This window comes from Mercurialis annua, linkage group LG8 (assembly GCF_937616625.2).
Source record: "Mercurialis annua linkage group LG8, ddMerAnnu1.2, whole genome shotgun sequence".
In the NCBI taxonomy this organism is placed as follows: domain Eukaryota; kingdom Viridiplantae; phylum Streptophyta; class Magnoliopsida; order Malpighiales; family Euphorbiaceae; genus Mercurialis; species Mercurialis annua.
Genome location: NC_065577.1, coordinates 41,734,210 through 41,756,080, shown reverse-complemented (window position 1 = coordinate 41,756,080; position 21,871 = coordinate 41,734,210). Strand labels below are relative to the sequence as shown.

Here is a 21,871-nt window from a genome sequence, read left to right as displayed (position 1 = left end):
TAAATAAAATTCATAAATAAATATTACTTTATTTTATTTAATAATTTGATATATATATGATTAATTTTAAATTTTTACTAAATAAATAAAAAATTGCATCATTCAAACGGACATCGTAAAGTTTAATATTTTTATATTTAATTAAGACTAATTCCCAATCCGTCCAGTTTTTTTATGGATCCAAAAAAAATCTACCTCCGGTCGCTACCGATTCTCTCAAATGATTTTCCAATGGACGTAAAAAAAATTAATTTTCAACAACAAAATATATTTTATTTATCCAAAAAATTTGAAGCAAAAAAAATTTCCGATTTTTTTTATCGGTTCAAGAACAGATCCTCGTCGGAATCTGTCCTTGAACAGGTCCGGCGAGGATCTGTTCAGTCTGTTTTTGAACAGCCCCTCGCCGGAGCTGTTCTTGAACAGACCCGGCGAGGATCTGTTCTTATGAACAGACCCGCCGAGGTCTGTTCATAGCAACAGATCCTCGCCGGATCTGTTACAGATCCGGCGAGGATGTATTATGAAACAGATCGTCGAACTGATTCTCAAACGAGGATATATGGCAGATCCTCGTTTAAGGATCTGTCATCTGTTCTTGAACAGATTCCGACGGGAATCTGTTCAAGAACAGATCTATGTTCGTCTGAGAAGACGAACGGGAACCATTCGTCTTCTCAGACGAAAAAAAATTAAAAAAAAAATTTTTGTCGGAAATAAATTTTAATTAAAAAAATAATTTAAATTGAATACAATTAATTAAAATTTTGCGTGATGTTAATTTATTAATTATAAATAATTAATTATTTTAAACATATATCGGAGTCGGGAAAAAATGGCGAGGTCGAAGTAGTGTGGCGGTGAATTGTTTTTAATATTATAATGTTGAGATAATTAAAATATGAATTTTAATAATTAATTAATAATTAATTTGATTTAGTTGGATTTGATTTTTTTTGGTTTATTATTTGGTTTGATTAAGTTGGGTTAGTGGTTTGAAATGTGCCATGTCAGCAAATTTTGTTGAGTTGGAGGTGACATGGATGACATGTGGGCAACAATTTCGGTTCGATTCAAAAATGGCTACAATTGACACATAACATATAAGATTTGGCTAAATCTGGTGGTTTTTAAAGGTTTGGCTAAATATAACTCGAGACGCAAAGGTTTGGCGTTTTTTGGTGAATAAGCCTTGATATAAATATATTTTAAAAATTTATTTTTTTCTTTAAATCCTTTAAAAACTTACTTATTTCCTTGGATAGGATCCAACCACTTTAGAGCTGTTTGGAATTGTTGTTCTGGTGTTATTTTTAGTTTTTTTTAATAATTAGGAAAAGGGGGCGTTTTGGAAGGAATTGAACCTAAAATTTTAATAGTTTGATATTTAGCGGCTTATATTATTTGAGTTAGAATTTGTTAATAAAAATATTTTTTAATTAATTTTTGAAAAAAGCATATATTTATCTATACTTAAAATACAAATCTAAAGATTCAATAAGATAACCAAAATTTATTTAATTTAAAAAGTATGTTTTTTTCCAACCAATTGAGGCGCTGTAAAGTTTCAGCTAAGACTAACACCCTGTAACTTAACATTTTATTCTCTAATTCATATTAAAGCAGTCCCGCATAAACATCATCACTACCGAATTCCACCTGCCACGTATAATATTTATGCATATTGAACTTATCGAATGTACTTTATTTATTTTACACTTTATTTTTCCCATCTTAACTTTAGTAATTATAAAAAAGTAAAATTACATAGCACTATTTTTATATGAACAAGGATCATTTTACCCCCTGAACTTCGCACAAAATATCAAGAACGTCTAAATTAACAAAATCGGATCATTTTTACTCTGAACTTGGCAAAACCAGCTCAAAAACACCCCTATACTAACGTGGCAACTTAATTGGAGAGTGAGTTTCTAATTACTCATAATTTACTCTAATTAATTATATTTAAACACTTATTACGTCTGTTATTCACAGATCCGTGATAGAATTTAGACTACAATTTGTAAAAATTGAAAAGGTTAGGATTTGTTTCGTAAAATTTTAAACGTTAGGTTTAAATCGCTAAATTAGTGTAACGTTGGAATTTGTTTTGCCAATACCCCATAAAAAATGTGGGGTATTTTTTAATAACTAAGACACAAATGAAAAAGATAACTTAAATTGAATAAGGTTTAATTTGACATTAATTAGTATGTCCTCCATCCCATTAAATGTTATTTTATATAAAATCTATTAGTAAGATATTAAATAAATTTTTCTACTTAATTTTTATCATCCCAATTAATATCATAAATATCTAATAGCATGCTATGTAAAAGTATAAATTATTAAGTATGTAAATTAATTAGGCTCAATTGCACCAAAAATCACCAATTTTTGTGTGTTTTTGGTATTTAACATGATTTTTTTTTTGGCATAAAAAATCATTAATTTTTATTTTTTAGCATATTCGTCCACGTGACCGTTTTCTTTGAAAAATTAAGTGCAAAACGACGCCGTTTTAGTGCAAAACGGCGCCATTTTACATTCAAAACTGCGTCATTTCACAACTCGTGGATTAATATGCCAAAAAATGAAAGTTGGTGATTTTTTATGAGAAAAAAAATATGTTAAATACCAAAAATACGCAAAAGTTGGTGATTTTTTTAATGCAATTAAGCTAATTAATTATTACTACATATTTTAAAATTAGAATGACAGAAGGAATCTATCAATCAATCCATAGAGGCATGCCATTATACATCGTGATTAGGGAATTAACAAAGAGTAACTACCAACTACCAACAGAAGAAATTAATCTAATAAATTAATTAATCATATTTTTATAAAGAATAAAATCCAAAATACCCATCAATTGAAAACATATAAACAACAAATTAAGTTTCTCAAGATTCGTAAAAACAAAGTTTTGCATGTGATCACATGTTCGTCAATCGGTCGGTTCCACCATACCCGCTTATTAATTAAGTACCGTTTGATTAATTTAAGTTGTTTTTGTGATTATATTTCAATATACAATTAACGAACCAATAAAAAAAATGAAATTCTTATGTTCTTACAACATTAACTATTTTTTGGATTGCTAATACTATTGATTCAAGAAGCAAAGGTATTACAATCAATGATCTAGAATTTGGTCGTTGATTTGGAAAGATAAAATAATTTAAATATAAATAAAGGACAATTTTGTCCCTAAATTTATATTTTAAGACCAAATTACTCATTTTTATTTATTTTAATCAATTAAGGACATTGTTTTATTTTTAGAAATATTCATTTTCTACTTGTATAAAATGTTATAATTCATGGACTGTGGTGACCAAATTTAGGCATTAATTCATATTATAATAAGAGTAATGTAAAAATAAAAAAAATATTATCATTGAATGATTTTTTTTAGTAGAGATAGATATTACTGGATGATAAAAATAGTTAGATGCGAGTTAATTGATCATGATGTTCAAATTTTGGAAGGTTTAGACGTCAAGTTCAATAATTTAACTCATAAACTATGTCACATTATTAACAGTCCTTAACTTTTATTTTTTCTTGTCGCACTTTTAAATTTTTATATTTTACCGACTTAATCTCTCAACTGTAATTATAATTTATTTTTATCCAACGTGGGGAAATGCGTTAAAGCGCAAGAAACATAACTAAAAATGCATAGTTGGATCTCTATACTATATCATTTTGACCTATAACACTTTTTGATTATTATTTTTATTACACATTTATTTTATTTTATTTTACCGATTTAATCTTTCACCAACGTCATTTGTTCAGTTAAATAGTGATTCTCCTCATATATGTAGTCTAGCGACAGAGATATTATAATTCAATTTGAACTATCAGATTCAAATCTATTTTTTCTCGTTTTATAAAAAGAAAAACACATGTTTGGATATTACTTCTAAAATGTTTATGCCATAACGTAAGTAATTGAATGTAAAATTAAATTGTAGATAAAGTTTTAAATGCATCTTCAACTTGACTTTATGTTCTTCATGATTTACGTTTTCATACTAATTTCTTAATATAAATGGTAATCTTTAATTTTGAAGTTAGCTCTGTATTATTTTTAACAGAAATACGTCTGTATTTTCAAAAGAAAAAACAATTTCGGGTAGATTATTCAAAAAAGCATTTGAGTTCTCTCAATAATCTTTAACAATGCAATTAACCATAAACAATGATGTAGCTGCCTTAACAATAATAAAAAATTAATTAATCCTTTTAATTATTAATATTTTCTAATCAGTGATCCCTTGATAAATTGTAAAAGATGTTATTTATTTCTCATTTTTCTTATTTTAAATTTTTGAATACGCCATCAACTATAATATACAGCTTAAATAGTATTAACTTATGAATATTTTCATTATTTTATGTATATTCATTTACTTATTTATTAATCATGAAATCATAATGACTCAAGGAAATGTAATTAATTCAAATACTCAGATACTGCCTTTTACATGTTGTCAATCAGTATCAAATCTTTGGCAAAATAAATTGAGTATAAAACACTACAAATTCATTTTTAAAAATTTTACATAGAAACAATAATAAAATTCAAATCAAATATTTCTGAAATCTAATTTAATAACAGAAATTAGTTTAAAATTAAATCCTTTTACTTTAATTTCTCTTTCTAGTATGTAGACTGTATAAAATTCAAATCAAAAAGTATGTAGATTGTAGAAAATATACGGAAAAACACAACCTATAAAAATTACTTAATATTTAGGAATACATTTTAAGCTTAAAAAAAGTAACTAAACAAATTCTTTTCACTTTACGTTTTATGTTAACCTACAAAAAAATATAATAAATACACTTAAAATACATCTCTGATATGGAACGGAGCATATTTGCTAGATACAAAGTGAAATTTTAGGTACTTATAATTTTTTAAATTAGTATATTTTCTAAAAAAAATAACCTATTTCATAACATTGTTTTTCAAAATATATTAGTGTTAATTAATTAATTAATTTCCAAAAAAGATATACTTACAATTAGGTATTGCAGTTAATCTGAGTATAAAAAAGATTAACAATAAATTTGACTAATTTAATTTACGCGTGTAAAGTTCAATGTCTTTGTCATCTTTCTCTCTCTATCTCCTATACCACTAGACAAGTCTTCTAGTTCTAGTCAACAAACCATCAGCCTGCACCTTCCATGGCTTTTTTCATTAAATTAATTAAACTAATTAAATCAATTTTATATTTTAAATGATCAATTTTTTTAATTATTTCTCATTTCATTCACTATATATATAAAAAAACTCTCTCCCCCTCTCAACTTGCTCAAAATTATATCACTCTTCTTGTACATAATTCAAGAATCTAGAGCGAGAAAAAAACAAGTAATTCAAGAATGGGATTTGTGAAAGAAGAGAGATCAATTACAAGAATATTAAGGATAATTAAGACAGTTTTTTTCTTAATTACTATGTTAATTTCATTTTTATTATTTTCTGCTCCAATTCTTCTTGTTTTAGCTGATACTCTTCTTCCATTTTCTCTTCTTTCTGCTTCTCTTTCACCTTCTGCTTCCTTTTTGTCCTTTCAAACCCTTTCTTCCCATTTTTATAACTATGATTTTAGGTATTCTCTCATTGATATTCCCCTCATCTCCGTCGTCCGATCAGCCGTCATCATCTGTAAGTATATACGGTTTTTTTTAGGATTTACGACGTATTTTTTGAGAATTTATGACGGGTTTTTAAGAATTTACGACGGGTTTTTAAGAATTTATGACGGAAATGGCGGAAAATGATGTCACAATTTACGACGGATTTTTTAAGGTGGAAGTCACGAAAAGTATGTCATAATTTGTGACGGATTTTTGACAATTTCCGACAAAATTCTTAGAATATTTGACGGAAATAGTGGAAAGTACTGTCACAAAGACGGACGGAATTGTGAAGTATTCATGACTGACTTCTAAGAATTGGTTACAATTTTGTGACAGAAAGTATTAAGATGTCACTAATAGTCATTAACTTGTGATGGGATTATCTGCCGTCGCGAAAGATATATCTTTAAGTTTATAATTGATGCTTTTTTTAGATTTTTATGATTAGTCTGCTGATTTGTAATTTTTTGTTTATTTGTAGGTGTGTATTGTTTGTGTGATGGACCAAGATTATCAAGAGGGCCGTATTTGGCGATTACAGCAATATGTTCAATTTCGTCGCTAATTTTTGTGTCGTTAAAAGCACCATATGTGTTTAGTGTTGCAAGAAATAGTGACGATGATGATGCTATGGAGATTGCTTTATTTGTTTGTTCAATGGTGTTAGCAATTGGACATATTGTTGTTGCTTATAGAACAAGTTGTCGTGAAAGAAGAAAGCTTTTGGTTTTCAAAATTGACATTGAAGCTGTAAGTAATTTCCTCTTCGTCCTCCTTATTTCAATCCGTTTATAACTCGTCACTAATTGTATAAAATAGTAACGGAATATAGCACATCATTAAAATCCGTCTTTAGTCTGTTGATTGCTTATAATGTTAATCATAACTTTACGGTCAGTTTGAGTAATTATGTCACATGTCACTGTAAAAAAAATTTATATTAAGCTCATGAAAGATTTTTCCGGTCTGAAATTGTAACTATGTCTTTTTCTCAAAATATCTTGATCTAGGGACGGATTAAAATTTAATTTAGATATTGAACAATTTGGAAACCGATCGAGTTGTTATTAATTTTAAAATTTTATTTAAGAGTTTTAAAATATTCAAAACAAAATCAAGTGAGCTAAATAAACTATTAATACTTAATTAATGAAATGAATGAATTAGAAAGTGTCAAATTGGTAGGAACAATAAATGATGCTTACAATTAACTGGAAGAATATGAATCTTGAGTTGTCATTATCCAACTTAATTTGCTAAAATTCCATAGCTAGCAATTTTAGAGGCCTACACAACTTCATTTGTCAAATTAATCCAATTGTCTAAAGTTTGAAATTTTTGTTATTCTCGAAGGTCAATATTTTAAAAGAAATTGAATTAGTCTTTTTTTGAATTTTGATTTTCTTGGCAACAAATAAAACAAAAAGGAGTTATTTTCACTATGCAAATTGTTAAATCAAACTTCAAAGTATATGTTGTCATATCAAAATTTTAAAAAATTAGTTTCTTAATCATTAATCATTATATGTTGCACTTACCTATATGATTTAAAATATAATCTAATTAATAAAAAATTGTTGACTTTTTAATAATTAGTTATACATATAAATAAGATTATTATTTTCAATTTTTTTAAATATTATTATGACTTAAATTAGATTTGCCCTTCTATTCAGTGGTGTAGCCACATGGTGAATAAGAGAGACATTTGCCCCTTTTAATTTCAATTTCTGATTATGCCGCCATTGTTTGTATTTTTTATTTTTTTTATTATGTAGCAGATTTTATGAATTTAAACTATTTATGCTAGAAAAATAAATTTAAATATCTCCAGAAACATTTTTCTTCTTTTTAAATATTTCATTGTTCTCTTAGGATTAATTATATTCCAGGCATAAACTTAATTATTCTTGAGATCCACTCATCAAATCCTTCACCAAATCTCTTTGTGACAGCCTCAGATGAGTAATATTAAATATTTTTCTATACTATAAACTGTCAGAATATGCAAAATTAGATGTTGGTCAGCTGGCATGTGATCAACAAAAATAAAATGAATATTATATTTAATAATTTTTGAAATCAAATTTTATTTTAATAGTAATACATGTTTCTGGAAGCCATGTTCTTCACCTGAACATTAATCCAAATCCAATATCTATTTGGTCAAACCAATACATCTGTTTTATTTTTCATGTCTAAAATAATCTATAATGGGCAGCCTCCATGGCATATGGGCAGGCTGCAATTTTTGACCTAATTCTTTTTTAACGGTTTCAGATTTCTAATAAAATAATTTTTTTTTCAAAAATTATATAAAAATAATGATAGAAATTATAAAAAAAACATATATATAATATTTTTATTGTATTAAAACAGAATTGATAGATGGAGATAGAAATAATGTAACTAGGGATGGGGAAAAATCAATTCAAACAAAATAATCGAACCAAACAAATAATTTTGGTTCAGTTCGGTTTGGTATAATAAAAAGATCGGTTTTGTTTTGTTTCTAGACAAAAAGATTTAGACACAAGACGACCTAAATAACTAAAACGAACCGAAAAAATCAAAATAACTGACTAGTTTTGTTTGGTTTGAATTTTTTTATTTCTTTAAAAGGTTGGTACGGTTGGTTTTGCAAAAGTCTAGTTAAGTCTTTTTCGATTTGATTTTTTTTTAATTTATAAAAATTTGGTGCGGTTCGGTTTATAAAAAAATGAGTTGGTTTGGTTTGAACTATGATTTAGTATGAATTTTATGTTATTTTGGTATTTTAAGCTTGAAGATGACCTTATATAATTTCCTAACATTTTCAGGTTTCTGCTTGCAAGAATGGATTTCCAGGATACAAAAAAATTCCAAAAGAAGAAAGGATTAAATAATAACAATGAAGAACCAATTAACAACATCATCATTACAAATATTTATTTTTTCTATTTGCTAGTCAGAATTCTTCATCACCCAGTTGCAGGTACTGTTCAAAATCTGAAATCTCTATTTTTTTCATTTAAATTAAGGGTGAACAAATTATAACGGGAACCGAATTAAGAAATTAATCGATCTATTTAAATTCAGTTAAATATTTTCGATTAATACGGCAATTCGTTCAGTTTTGTTTATGATTTTTTAGTTTGGAAACAACTCATAGTTTTACAATGTTGGATAACTGAATTAACCGAATACTTGTATATTTATTATATTTTTGTTTATTAATTATAATTAATAAATTTAATTTTATCGATTTAAATAAGTTAGCCGATTAATTTGGTCGGTTTGGTATTTTAATTTTTTAGATTTTGACAATTTGCTTACTTCGGTTTTGGTTAATTTAATTAATTTTCTCAGCTCAATTAAAGAGTTAAAATAATTTGGTTAAACCCGTTATCTATAATTTGGTTCGGTAAAAACCGAACCGACAAATGCTCACCTCTAATTAAAATAATTCATCAACTCATCATAATCAACTGATTTAACTAATTAAATATGTTTCAATTTTGGCTCACAGGTTAATCCTAAAGGCAAATCTGCAAATTAGAGGTTATTGAAGGAGCAAAACTAACTACAGGCTAGGGACTAACAAGCAATTAGTATGAATATGTATCAATTTAGAGATTGTGGCAATACATATATACATAATTGATTTTCTTTTTTCTTTCTATTTTATTTATTGGGTGTTAACTCATCATGTACAGTCTTTGTATTTACCTTGAACAAATTTATTAGATACATAAATCAGATTTTAATGTACTTTTACATATATAGAAAAATAAAAAAAATCAGATTAGTCTGAGATCAATGATGATAGAGTTTATGAACAGTATGATTTAATATACAATTATCATCAATTTGTAAAATTATAATTAGAGATGACAATTTGTCTCTTCGGGCCATAATTAAGTTGATAATATCATTGATATGTCGACCTATAAACGAAACACACTATAATTAATAATCGTATTTAATATATAAAACTCAAACACAACATGTCCATAATACGGAGTATATGACACAATACATTTAAACATGTTCAACTACGCGTATTATTAATCACCATGTTTAAAATAAAACATTTTAAATGACTTAATTATCTAGATAATATATAAAATTATTATATATAGAAAATAAAAATATATAAAATTATTAGTTAATGATTTAAATATAATAGAGAAGCTGTCACAAATTCATTTTTTTTAAAATATTCAGTTTCTTACTTAAAAGATTAGTGTTCAAATATACTTCTTAGTAATAATATATTTAAAAGAAGGCCTAATATCTTAAAAACCCCCGACCTTTTAGCCCCTTTTCAATCATACCCTGACGTTGAAAATTTGTCAATTTTACCCTATTTTGCATTTTTGTGTTTCAATTGTACCCTGAAAAATTAAATTAACGTCTTTTGCGTTTAGAAATTTGTTTAAAACATTCTCCATGTCTCGCATATATTAATTGTATATTTTTAAAATTTATTTAAATTTAGTTAAATTAATTAAGAATTTAAATTAGTGTTAATTTGATTATGGTTTTTAGTTAGTTTTTAAAAATAAAGGACTTATTTGTACTTTTTTGAATAAAAAAGAATTTAATTTCATGTTTAGACTTAATTAATTGAATGATTTCATCATTTAAGTAAAAAAATTAACAAAAATTAAAATATTGGGGTACAATTGAAAACGGAAAATTCAAAAGTAGGTAAAATTGACAAATTTTCAACGTCGGAGTGGAATTGAAAAAAAGTTTAAAGGTGAGGGGTTTCTGAGTGATTAGGTCTTAAAAGAAAATTGTAACTTTGTTAAATATTATAAATCTAACAACATATAGAGAAGTGTTCAATGTAAAATAACAAGGCACCAGATATAGAAGAGCCTTGATTGAGCAACAAAATCCCACATCGTTTAAACATTGGGCTTTAAAAGACTTTATAATTGAATAGCCAAGCAGCGCTGGTCACGACCTTACTTGAACAGGATCTGTTCTATAGGCTCGTACTTCTGAATCCTTAGCACTAAGGAGACAGGAACCCATGTCTGGTGGATGAATTATGACCGTTTGATCAGAGCGTGATTAACATCGTTCTCAGCTGGTTCGCTTGTTGGGTTGGTCTTACGGTTGTCTGACAGATTAATACTTTTTTTCTTCAAAACTCAATTAAACATTAATATTGCAGGAATAGTCTAATTTATAACTTTTATAATTTGGCATGAGCATTAGCAATTTTTTATTTTTTGTTAAAAAAGTATATTTAGAGTTGAAAGAAAATAATTTTTAAAAATAATTTTTCTAAAATTAAAGTTATTAATATTATTTCAAAAAATTGTAAATATTTAGTTTGAGCCTATATTTTACTAATAAAATTCCATATTATATCATTTTTTGAATTCAACTTCTAACCACGCATATTGAGTATTGTTTTTCTTTCTCTATATCAATATAAAATATTTATAATTTAATTAAACTTGAATTTTAATAACTATATTTAAATACAAATTATATATTTTATTTATTTAATAAATTATTAATAAGTAAATAAAATAAATTATTTAAATTAAAATACCATTCTCACTATAATATTAACTAAAATAAAATTTCCTCAATCGTTCTTATGTTGAACGAACATCGGTATAGTTAAAATCTGATTGATTTAACTAAATTTAATTTATGAAAAGAAAAAGGGTTGGTTCGGTTTGAATCAAAAAAATTAGGCTTAATATCTTAAAAAATCCGACCTTATAACCCTCTTCGATCCTGACGTTGAAAACTTGTCAATTTTACCCTAATTTGTATTTTATCATTTTAATTGTACCTAAAATATTAAATTGGCATTTTTTTCATTTGAAAAAAATTCAGAACGTAGTCCATGTACAGCATAGTTTAATTGTACATGTTTAAAATTTATTTAAATTTAGTTAAATTAATTAAAAATTTAAATTATTTTTAATTTGATTATGATTTTTAGTTAGTTTTTAAAAATAAAGGACTTGTATGTACTTTTTAAAATGTGAAATAGGATAATATTGACAAATTTTTAACGTCAGGATAGGATCGAAAATGGGCTATACGGTTGAGATTTTTTAAAGCATTAAACCAAAATTTTATGTTCTTTTAGATATTTTAAACTTGAAGGCCACCTTATATAAATTCTGTAATATATTAAAGTCTCTGCTTGCAAGAATGGAGTTCCAATATACAAAATTTCAAAAAAAAAAGGATGAAATAATACTACAATGAAGAACTAATTAACAACATGGGTTAATTTTATAAAAAATCACGAACTTTACATTAAATTTTATTTTAATCACGACTTTTAAAATTGTCATATAAAACCATGATCTTTTTTTTTTTCTAATTTATTACCCGATTATTTTCCGGTGTATTTTCATCTTTCATTTTTTTTTTTCAAATCAACCGGATTTCGATTGCCACGTCAGCAAAAATACACTGAAAATTAATTTGGTGATAAATTTGAAAAAAAAAAAAAATTCCATGCTTTTATATAACAAGTTTTAAAAATCGTGATTAAAATGAAATTTCGTGTAAAGATGATTTTTTATGAAATCAACCCTAACAACATCATCTTAACAAATATGAATTTTTTTATATTGCTAGTCATAATTTTTTTATCACCCAGTTGTAGATATAGTTCAAAATCTCCAATTTTTTCAATAATTGTTTTCAATTAATTAATCGATTAATCAAAATCAATTGATTTACCAAATTACATTTATCTTATTAGAAAAAAAAAACTAATTAAGAATTACTATTTGGCGCACAGGTTTATCCTAAAGGAAAATCTGCAAATTAGATGTTTTTGAAGAAGCAAAACTAACAACCTCTAGGGACTAACAACTAAGTACTGGGTGTTAACTAGATTAGACATATCATATGTGTTTAGATATAGAATAAAATTAAGGGTGTCATAAATTATTAACTTATAACACAGACATGTTTATATCAAATTTAAGCACACTTCACTTTTTATTGTGTCATTCAACTTTACCATGCAATTATGATTATGGGATAATTATGTATTAAGTCATTCAACTAAAAATAAATAATTCTATAGTGTTTGCCCTCATTATAAATTATATATTAACAATAATATTATTGACCGTCATATTATCCACGTAAAGTAGTGAAACTAATTAATACGAATGCATGTAATTTTGAATATAATTTATATTTAAAATTGTCATTAATATTAGAGAAAATTAGAATAAATACTCTATTTTTAAAAATAATTTGATTTTCTATCTCAACAAGGAAAAGATAAAGAAAATACCTCACCATCTTAATATTTTTATTTTTTTTACTCTAAAACATGTTTATATTATAATTATACCTACTATTTATTAATTTTTTATTCTAATTATATTTTTCTTGCTCTCATGTTATAGTTGTCATTTTTTTTAATATTTCCCTCTCTTTTCTCTCTCCTCTCTCCTCTCTTCTTCTTCTTCTTCTCCTCTGCTTCTTTTTTCTTTTTCTTAATTTCTTCTTTGCTTCTTTATTTTTTTCTTTGCTCCGCCTCCGTCGCTGTTCCTTCATCGCTCCGCCGCCGTTCTTTCATCGCTCCGCCGCCATTCTTTCATCGCTCCGCCGTTTTTTATATTTAAGTTTGGCAATTTTTCCTCAACTCGTGGTGATTAATATGATTTGCTTTAATTTTCAGATCTAAATAAATTACTCTCGAATTTTCTCATTTTTAGATCTAAAAATTTGCATTAAAAACGATTTTATACATAAAAATTAATTTTCTGCAAAAAAAACAGCTTTTGATTATCATATGAGTATCATCACTGCATTATCATGTAAGTATCATAACACTGCAGAGAAAATCGTTTTTTTTTTATTAAAAACAGCCTCTGATTATCATGTTATTATCACTATATTATCATTTCGTTATCATAACACTGCAGAAAAAAACCCTCTGATTATCAAGTTATTATCATAACATTATCATATAACACTACAGAGTGATAACTAGATGATAATGAAGTATGATAAGGTTATGATAATTGGATGATAATGTACGTGAAAGTATCATCACAATATCATCTAATAATCTATTACATACGATACTGATAATGACATGATAATAAGATGCCAATGCAATATGTTACATGTTAAGGTGAAGCTGTGATAATCATATGATAAGGTGATATAGTGATAATCATATGACAATGTGATTTTGTCTTATATTATCCAGCAGTATCATCACATTATCATATAATAATCTGCTACATACGATACTGATAATAATATGATAATAAGATGTCAATGCAATATGATACACTGATAATAACATGCTAAGGTGAAGCTGTGATAATCATATGACAATGTGATACTATGATTTTTTATTTAGTTCATATAATTTTTGAATATGCTATTAATATAATAAGATATTTAAATAAAAACGTATATTTTTAAATTAAAATATATTTGATAATACTGAAATAAAGGAAAAGAAAATATTTAATTTATTGGTAATGTGTAATCTGCATTTTTGTTAATTTAATAATGAAAAAAAAAGGAATAAAAAAATATTGAAGAACAAAAAAGAAAGAAAAAATATTGAGGAACAAAAAAAGAATAAAGAAAAAAAATGATCAAAAGATTGATAAAAAGAGAACAAAAGAAATGTTGTCAGTATAAAACAAATGAGGCATGTGCAATTTGTCGGGAGAGAGAAAGAAAAAAAGGGAGAGAGAAAAAGAGAGAGGAAAGAGATAGAGAGAGAAAAAAAAAGAGTTAACGGTGTTAAATTATCAGAGTAAAATCCTAACTATTAAAATACTGGGAGTATAATTCTAAAAGAGTAAAAATTATGATGTATTTTTATTAACTTTTTCTTATTGAGATATAAAGTCCTATTATTTTTATATTTTAGGTAAATTCCTAAATCTCTCTTAATATTAATAATGCATGTGTCCAATTTCAAAGTCTTACTTAAAATCTGAGTACAAATAATTCTGAGTATTTTATTATTTAAAAACAAATTTTAAACCATTTAATTATTAAAGTTAACCACTCCACATTTATAACAAATATATAATAGATGAGTTTAATACCGTAATACATGACTCCATATAAAAGCTTTCATTGTAAAATAAGAAGGCGCAAGAATAGCTTTGCTAGAGTAACAAAGTCCCACATCGCTTAAACATTCGTTTTTTAAAGACTTTATAATTGAATAGCCAAGCAGCGCTGGTCACGACCTTACTTGAACAGGATCTGTTCTATAGGCTCGTACTTCTGAATCCTTAGCACTAAGGAGACAGGAACCTATGTCTGGTGGATGAATTATGACCGTAGGATCAGAGCGTGATTAACGGCTGGATCGTCCTTGGATGATCAGGGCCGTAGAGGATCGTTCTCAGCTGGCTCGCTGGCTGGGTTGGTCTCACGGTTGTCTGACAGATTTATATTTTTTTTATTTTCAACCGATTACTGTTTTATTTATTTATCCAATATTGCAAGAATTTTCTATTTTATAACTTCTATATATTTGGCATTAGTATTTGTAATTTTATTTTAAATAAAAAAATTATGATTATCATATATTTAGAGTTACAATAAAAACATTAAAAATCTGGTCTCTAAATTAATTTTTAAATACGTACATCGACTATTGTTTTTTTGTCTCGATATAAATTATTTATAATTTATTAAACTTGAATTTTATAATTATATTAATTTAAATAGAAATTTTACATGCTTATGTAATAAATTTTTTAAAATTATCCGAATTGAAATATAAGTTTGATAATTATAGGATTTACTAGTAATATTTTCACCATGATCTTATCTAAAATTAAATTTCCTCAATCGTTCTTACGCTAAGTAAACAATCCGTTTAATTAAAATTCAATCAAAATCAAATTAATTATATTGCTACATTTTTTTAATTGAACTGAATAGATTAATTAAAATTAAATTAACTAAGATTTTAGAAATATAAAGTCTAAACGACCTAATTTGTCCTTCAACTGGACTAAACCGAAACTCTTAAGAGTAACTAACCAAACACAATTTTCATATTAATCAAACCAAATCGATCGAACCGGTTAACATAACCACAAATAATTAAAATAGATCGATTAAATTGTTAAGAAAAAGAAAAGAAGAAACGATGTCGTTTAAACGTTCATAGAAAACCACCGTCGTTTCAATCTTCAAAACTGGCCAAAAACAATTCTTCACTGCTCCCGCTCTTCTGCAAACGCAACCATGAAATTCAATTTTGATTTCACCGATTCAAAACCAGACTCTCCTTCTCCGCACAAATCTCCAACTCCTCAACAAGACACTCACTGGATTCCGCTCACTTCCCACCCGCTCTTCACCGCCACCACCACCGCCGACGCTCCACCGCCGCGGAGTGACCTATTAGCATATGACACCTCATCTAGGTTATACTACTGGGATTCAACCAAGAAATGCCTCCACCGTATCTCTATACGCCTCGGCGATCCCGAACCTACCTCAGTACTCGCTGCTACTCCCTCTAAGGTATTATTATACGATTACAAATTAATAACACGTGCGAATTTGTATTAAGTTCAGCTAATTAGTTACTGATTACTGATTAGTGTTGTAATGTGTGTTTAATTAATAACTAGGTATTGCAAACTGATGTGGAGGTTGATTTTTCGGTTAGCAAAATTTCTATTAATCGAAATGGCACCGCTTTAGTTCTTGCTGGTTCGGATGGTTTGTGTGTTATGTTTCTGTACGGTAAAAATTCTTCTAGAAAAGAAAATGTAACCGTATGCAGGTACATTTATTTTAAGATTATTTTAATCTTTGTTTTAAGGGTTATTTGCATATTAAATACGAACATTTCAGGTTGTAGTGATTTAATCTCATTATTTAAAACGTCGCATTGCATATTCCAACCTTTCGCGCTTTTGCATTGTGTAGTCTATGGTCGTTTTTCACCAAAAATAGGGTCGTTTTCTATAAAATGGCGCCACAAAACGGAAATATGCTACACAATGCAAGAAATGGAAAGGTTAGGAAGTGCGATTTAACATTTTTAAATAATGTGATGAAATCGTTACAAACGTGAAATGTCGGGATGTGATATGGAAATAGTCCTTGTTCTAACTAAGACATGTGTGAGAGCTATATGTGTATCTTATTTTGGTTGTATCCAGGACTGTTTCAGTTGGTTCTCAAATCTATTTCAGCGATAGTAGCTCGATACGTACACTTCAAGTCTTATGGCATCCGTATAGCGACATTCATTTAGGCGTGATTTCTTCGGATTCTGTTTTCAGGTATTGTGAATTATTTGGTTGGAATTGCTTGGAGTCTTTTATGTAGAGAAATGTTGGTTCTTCTTAATTGCTTTTGACCCGTGACGGAGCTAGAAAATCTACATTAGGAGGGCCGTGGAGATAATTTTTGAAAGTTGGAGGGGCCAAATCGTAACGCGATTTAGTTTTTCTATACTATTTCTTAAACAATTTTGAGGAAAATTTGGCAGGAAATGTTAGTGAATTTAGACGTCTGCTTGCTTTGATAATTAATTTAACAATGCAAACAAGGTTGGCCTTTTCATAAAAGTAAGCTATATGAAGGATAACAAGTGTAACACAGTTTACATTTGTAATGCAATGCCAAATTTAATGTGGTTAACTGGTTATCCAAATATGTCAACCTGAAATTTTCTTATAAATGTAGTTTGTTTGTTTTTCAATGTCTTTTGGTTTCGATGCGATTGAACTAGATTTTTATCATTTTGACTTGTCCCTTTTTTTCTTCTTTGCTAGGCTTTTTGATTTGTCTTCGGATTTCCTGCAACCAGAGCAGGAGTATTATCTACAGCCAACTGGACCGGGTAGATCCAAAAATGCCTCATCAATCTGTCCTGTAGACTTTTCATTCGGAGGTGACCACATGTGGGACAGGTTTACGGTAAGTTTTCTGTACTTCGTAGAATGCATATTTAATGAAGTTTGTTTAGTGTTTTGTCCATGTCCATGTTCTTGTTATAATGTGGTTATTGCAGTCTTCCGGTCTGAAATTTCTCTGTGCTGAACATTCGAAGTAGAATTTTTTCATCCTGAAATTTCACTTTTTCCATTGGTGCATGGAATTGCTGTTTTTTCTGGATGATTTTTGAGGAATTATAAGATCACTCAAAGTGTCTTGATGCCGTTGCCTTTGTTTTTTATCATTTTATTTAATGGAGATTTTTTCAAATACTTCTGCAATCTGGTCTGGTCAATCTTTGAAATGTTGCAGTTAATCGAGTTAGTTTTTTACTTTTTAATATGCAGCAGCTTCATCAATTATGTAGTCATCCGTTGATTAATTTTCTTTTGTCCACTCTCAGGTTTTTGTATTATTCAGCGATGGGTCGATTTACATCCTTTGTCCAGTTATTCCTTTTGGAAGGTGATTTCTTCAAATCAATTTTTTTCTTCAAATGTTTGTTAAATCTTGTTGCATGCCTTTTTCTTTTCCGTTCCTGGAAATGATGATACTTAAGAGATAGTAACCATTCTTTTATAATATCACGGTCCACTTGTGGGCGACTGTGTATTTGTTGCTAACCAAATTGAGTGCTATATTTTCTGACAGTGCTCACAAATTTGACTCAATATTGGAGATATATACTGATGCTCAGTCATTTAGAAGTAAATCAGCAAATCAGGCAGCTGTTAAAAATTCTAGTCTTGCAATTTCATGGTTAGAAGCAACATTCCCCGAGTTAAAGGACGAAGCGGTGGAATGGGAAGATTCATTGATATTAAAAGCTCAACCCTATGCTTTATTTGACGCATCACTGTGTTTACAGGTACATTTACTCATTGCTGATATATGCATTGTCGCAATTACATGGGATTAAAGTTTTGGAACAGTAAGTACTTGCGTCAAATCAGTTTTATGGGTCTGGACACATGACATTTCCGACACGCTTTTTTCGAACACTATCAAAATGCCTGTTTAAGAAAAAGTGAGCTTTTATACTACTAGCTGTTTTGTGAATAGAGTACTAAGTGTACTGTTGGAAAGGTCTTCTTCTGACAATGCTTCAGAATAGACTTTGAATCTACACATACTAAAATAAAACCATGTTAACGTGACTTGACATCTCACGAACAAATCATTGTTCCACTGCTTGCTGTCATATTTCAAGTATTCACTTGAACATGGAATTGTCAATTTATGTCTTTAGTGAAATTATATTCATTTTAGGTTGTCTGCATTCATTTTCTTTAACTTTCTCTTTAGGTTTTTGAGGAAATATGCTTTATAATGCTTAATTTCACAAACGCTTTTCTTTATGCTCCATTTGTCATATTTTTCCTCCTTTCTTTTCTTAAAATCTGAAGCATAGACCAAGTGTACTCTAATACGGCGTTCAATCAGTTTTAAGGCCAATGCGTCTTGATACTGGGTATGCTATTTTTTCAAGTGCTTGTCGTATTATCAAGGTTGGAAATGCTCCAAAGTGTGGGCTTTCAACATTTTTCAGTATCTTCTTCCTTGCTTTTGCTGAGTAGTTAAGATTATGCTATTCTTTTGTGAAGCTAGCTTTTGCTTTTATCTGAATGCCTAAATTTGCACTCAATGGAATTTCTTGTGTCAGCTTTGATGCATTCCAGAAATAACATACATCTATATCTTTTTTATCTAGGGCTCTCTAAGGAAAGTACATCATGGTGGGGAAGATGAATATGCAACTGTTCGGGGTACAGAATGTGAAGGTTGTGCTGTCAGTTTTCTTTATAATGTGGTCAGCAAAGACTCGATTCTGGTAACTGCATGGAGTGGGGGGCAATTGCAAATAGATGCCCTAGCTGATGAAATACAGCCAGTCTGGATAGCTGGCAGTCTACCTCGTCTTCGTGTTGATTCACATGATCATATTGTTGCTATTGCTATGATTTGCGAGTCGACCTCAGGTGAGATACCTGTTGTGAAGCTTGATCATACTCTGGATCATACTGTTTGGTTAGGTCATCCACCGCCTTTGCTGAGACTTGCTATTGTGGATTTGGCTTTGCCAAAGAAATCACAAAGTGGGTCTAATATAAGAATGTTTGCTGATCCTCTTTTACCTGAAAGAATCTTTTCTGTCCATGATTGTGGCGTTGATTCAATATTGTTGCACTTTCTTCCATTTACAAGCCAATCATGTGGCAAGGATGAGACTGTAAGAACTCCATCTGTGCATCCTGTGCTTAGTACATGCCAGGCAGATAACTCCTCCCCTCTATGTGGTTTCATCACATTGTCAGATTCATTTGGATATTCATGGGTCATAGGAATCACCTCTATGCAAGAATGTGTTGTGCTAGAGATGAAAACTTGGGATTTGTTGCTTCCCGTTCATGTTGATGTGGAAAAAAATTTCCCAGGCAATGAAGGATGGAAGGAGGGAAATACTCCAGACATTATTAGCAAAGAACTTCTCAGTGGTCCCAAGGTGGTCTTTCTTCCTCAGGCCTCACCAAATCTTAGATCTATTGCTGCCGACTCTATTGAAGGCCGATCAGCTTTGCATCAGTATTTCAAGCTTTTTCATGAAAACTATGTTGAATATGCTCATAAGGTGAGAATTTACATCCCATACATACTTTATAATGACCCTTAATCATTCCACTTTTTTAAAACTTGGCAATGAAGCCCAACTTTCACATTGGGTTACTTGGCAAGCTCTTTAATGAATCTTTTTTACAATACATTTCTCAGTCAATGGATTTTTGGCAAGTTATGATCATGCCCTTCTCCACTTGTTTCAGGTGTATTTTGAGCTTAAGCACCATGAGCCTCAATTGAAAAGAATAATTGATGAACAAAATGCTCGGCTGACTGAGGCAGAAGAGAAATTGTTGAAAGTGGAGGAAAAACAGTCTGGGTTGGATGACAGGATCGATCATGCAATCAATGTACACAATCTTCTCGAAGAACGGTTGCAACGTTTAAGGAATTTGCCTGGAGCCCATAAGAAACCTTTGTCTAAAGCCGAGCGTGAATTTAAGTCTGAGCTTGGTAGTAAATCTTATATTTGTTTGTTGATTGCTTTATTTAGACTATTCTCTAATTTATCTATCAAAAACCATGTGACCTTTAACATTTTTGTTTATCTTTCAACGTTATCAAAATGTCCATTCTGTTTTTTGTTAGTCTTTGATTTCTGGATCATAATGTCTGTAGTATGGCAAACCACTACCTAACATTATTTTATTTACCGTTTGATTTATGCAGACCACTTCACAGGAGTTGAGTTGGATGCTTTGCGTACTTCAATTGACACTTTAAGAGCAAGGTTAAAAAGGTCGGCACAAACTTCAAAAGCTAATGCATCAAACCAGCAAAGGCAAATTTCAATGAAGCATCATGTTCGAGATGTTCAAATGTCGCAGCTGAAATCTTCACTTGCAAAACTCTCACTTGTTAATAGTGAAAACACGAAAAAAGTTAAGATTCTTGAATCTGCATTAAAAAGTAAGGAAATTAGCAAATGATATTGTTGAATCTGGCCTTTTGGTTCTCAGCCTGAGACATTGCAGACTCATGAAGATCCTTATTGCAAGATTTGTTTCATTTCTTATGGTACTTTAAGATTTGACCCAAATATCAGACCAGACATTGAAATCTATCATAATGCTTTTGGGTGCTCTGCTGCACGGTTCAAAGTAGGCGCTATCTATTTTGCAATGCTTTATCGGAGATGCTCTGTTCAACTTGTAGTTCCTCAGAAAAACGTATACAGGTCAGAATTCCTCTTCAGATCTGTACCCATTTTAATCTCTTATATCCTTACTGTTTTTGCTCTTTAGTTAAGCAAAGGTGATTGAAAGTGTTAGGAATGTTATTATCTTTTATTTTTTTGCATAGGAATAGGTGACTAATTATGTTGTATTTGAGGGAAGTAATTTTCCTATTCATGATTGAGTAATTATGTTGTATTTGAGGGAAGTAATTATAATGTGCTTTATTCTCAAAATTAGGTGCATTATTTTTTTAGTTGTTCCTATTGAGAGGATTATTTTGTTTTCAGTTATTAATTTTTTGATAATGCAAAAATAGTTGTCAATACATATGAAAGTGTTGTTATCTTGAGCAAAGTGTCATCCCCATCCTTAAACTTGTGGGATGAGTTCATGTGAATCAAACTTGGCATATCTTGACAAATTTAGTCCGCAACTCTCTCAATAAATTTTATAACATCCACCATTGTGTT

General features: G+C 28.9%; 2 protein-coding genes and 2 non-coding genes across 4 annotated transcripts; all 4 read left to right on the top strand.

The window, feature by feature from the left end:
• The first annotated feature begins 5,329 nt into the window (after positions 1–5,329).
• LOC126659477 (uncharacterized) lies at positions 5,330–9,420 on the top strand. Its single transcript, XM_050352768.2, has 4 exons — positions 5,330–5,695; positions 6,152–6,420; positions 8,490–8,644; positions 9,179–9,420. The coding sequence occupies exons 1-3, from the start codon at positions 5,410–5,412 to the stop codon at positions 8,553–8,555; spliced, it is 621 nt and encodes a 206-aa protein (XP_050208725.1). The 5' UTR covers positions 5,330–5,409; the 3' UTR covers positions 8,556–8,644; positions 9,179–9,420.
• Positions 9,421–10,619: 1,199 nt separating this feature from the next.
• LOC126662396 (small nucleolar RNA U3) lies at positions 10,620–10,793 on the top strand. Its single transcript, XR_007635773.1, has one exon. It is a non-coding gene; the product is annotated as a small nucleolar RNA U3 (small nucleolar RNA).
• A 4,087-nt stretch (positions 10,794–14,880) lies between these two features.
• LOC126662395 (small nucleolar RNA U3) lies at positions 14,881–15,090 on the top strand. The gene has a single exon (XR_007635772.1). It is a non-coding gene; the product is annotated as a small nucleolar RNA U3 (small nucleolar RNA).
• Positions 15,091–15,811: 721 nt separating this feature from the next.
• On the top strand, positions 15,812–21,662 carry LOC126660213 (nuclear pore complex protein NUP88). The gene is made up of 9 exons (XM_050353576.2): positions 15,812–16,179; positions 16,290–16,444; positions 16,827–16,949; positions 17,445–17,589; positions 18,011–18,072; positions 18,259–18,475; positions 19,319–20,236; positions 20,427–20,676; positions 20,893–21,662. Exons 1-9 carry the CDS (start codon positions 15,898–15,900, stop codon positions 21,150–21,152), a joined length of 2,412 nt encoding a protein of 803 aa, XP_050209533.1. The 5' UTR covers positions 15,812–15,897; the 3' UTR covers positions 21,153–21,662.
• Positions 21,663–21,871: the final 209 nt, after the last annotated feature.

Excerpts from the sequence above, each read along its gene's own strand:
- LOC126660213 (XM_050353576.2), top strand. The coding sequence starts at position 15,898 with ATGAAATTCAATTTTGATTTCACCGATTCAAAACCAGACTCTCCTTCT. Across the intron at positions 16,445-16,826 it reads GAAAATGTAACCGTATGCAG|GACTGTTTCAGTTGGTTCTC; the intron begins GTACATTTATTT and ends GGTTGTATCCAG. Across the intron at positions 18,073-18,258 it reads CCAGTTATTCCTTTTGGAAG|TGCTCACAAATTTGACTCAA; the intron begins GTGATTTCTTCA and ends ATTTTCTGACAG.
- LOC126659477 (XM_050352768.2), top strand. The coding sequence starts at position 5,410 with ATGGGATTTGTGAAAGAAGAGAGATCAATTACAAGAATATTAAGGATA. Across the intron at positions 5,696-6,151 it reads CCGATCAGCCGTCATCATCT|GTGTGTATTGTTTGTGTGAT; the intron begins GTAAGTATATAC and ends GTTTATTTGTAG. Across the intron at positions 6,421-8,489 it reads TCAAAATTGACATTGAAGCT|GTTTCTGCTTGCAAGAATGG; the intron begins GTAAGTAATTTC and ends TAACATTTTCAG.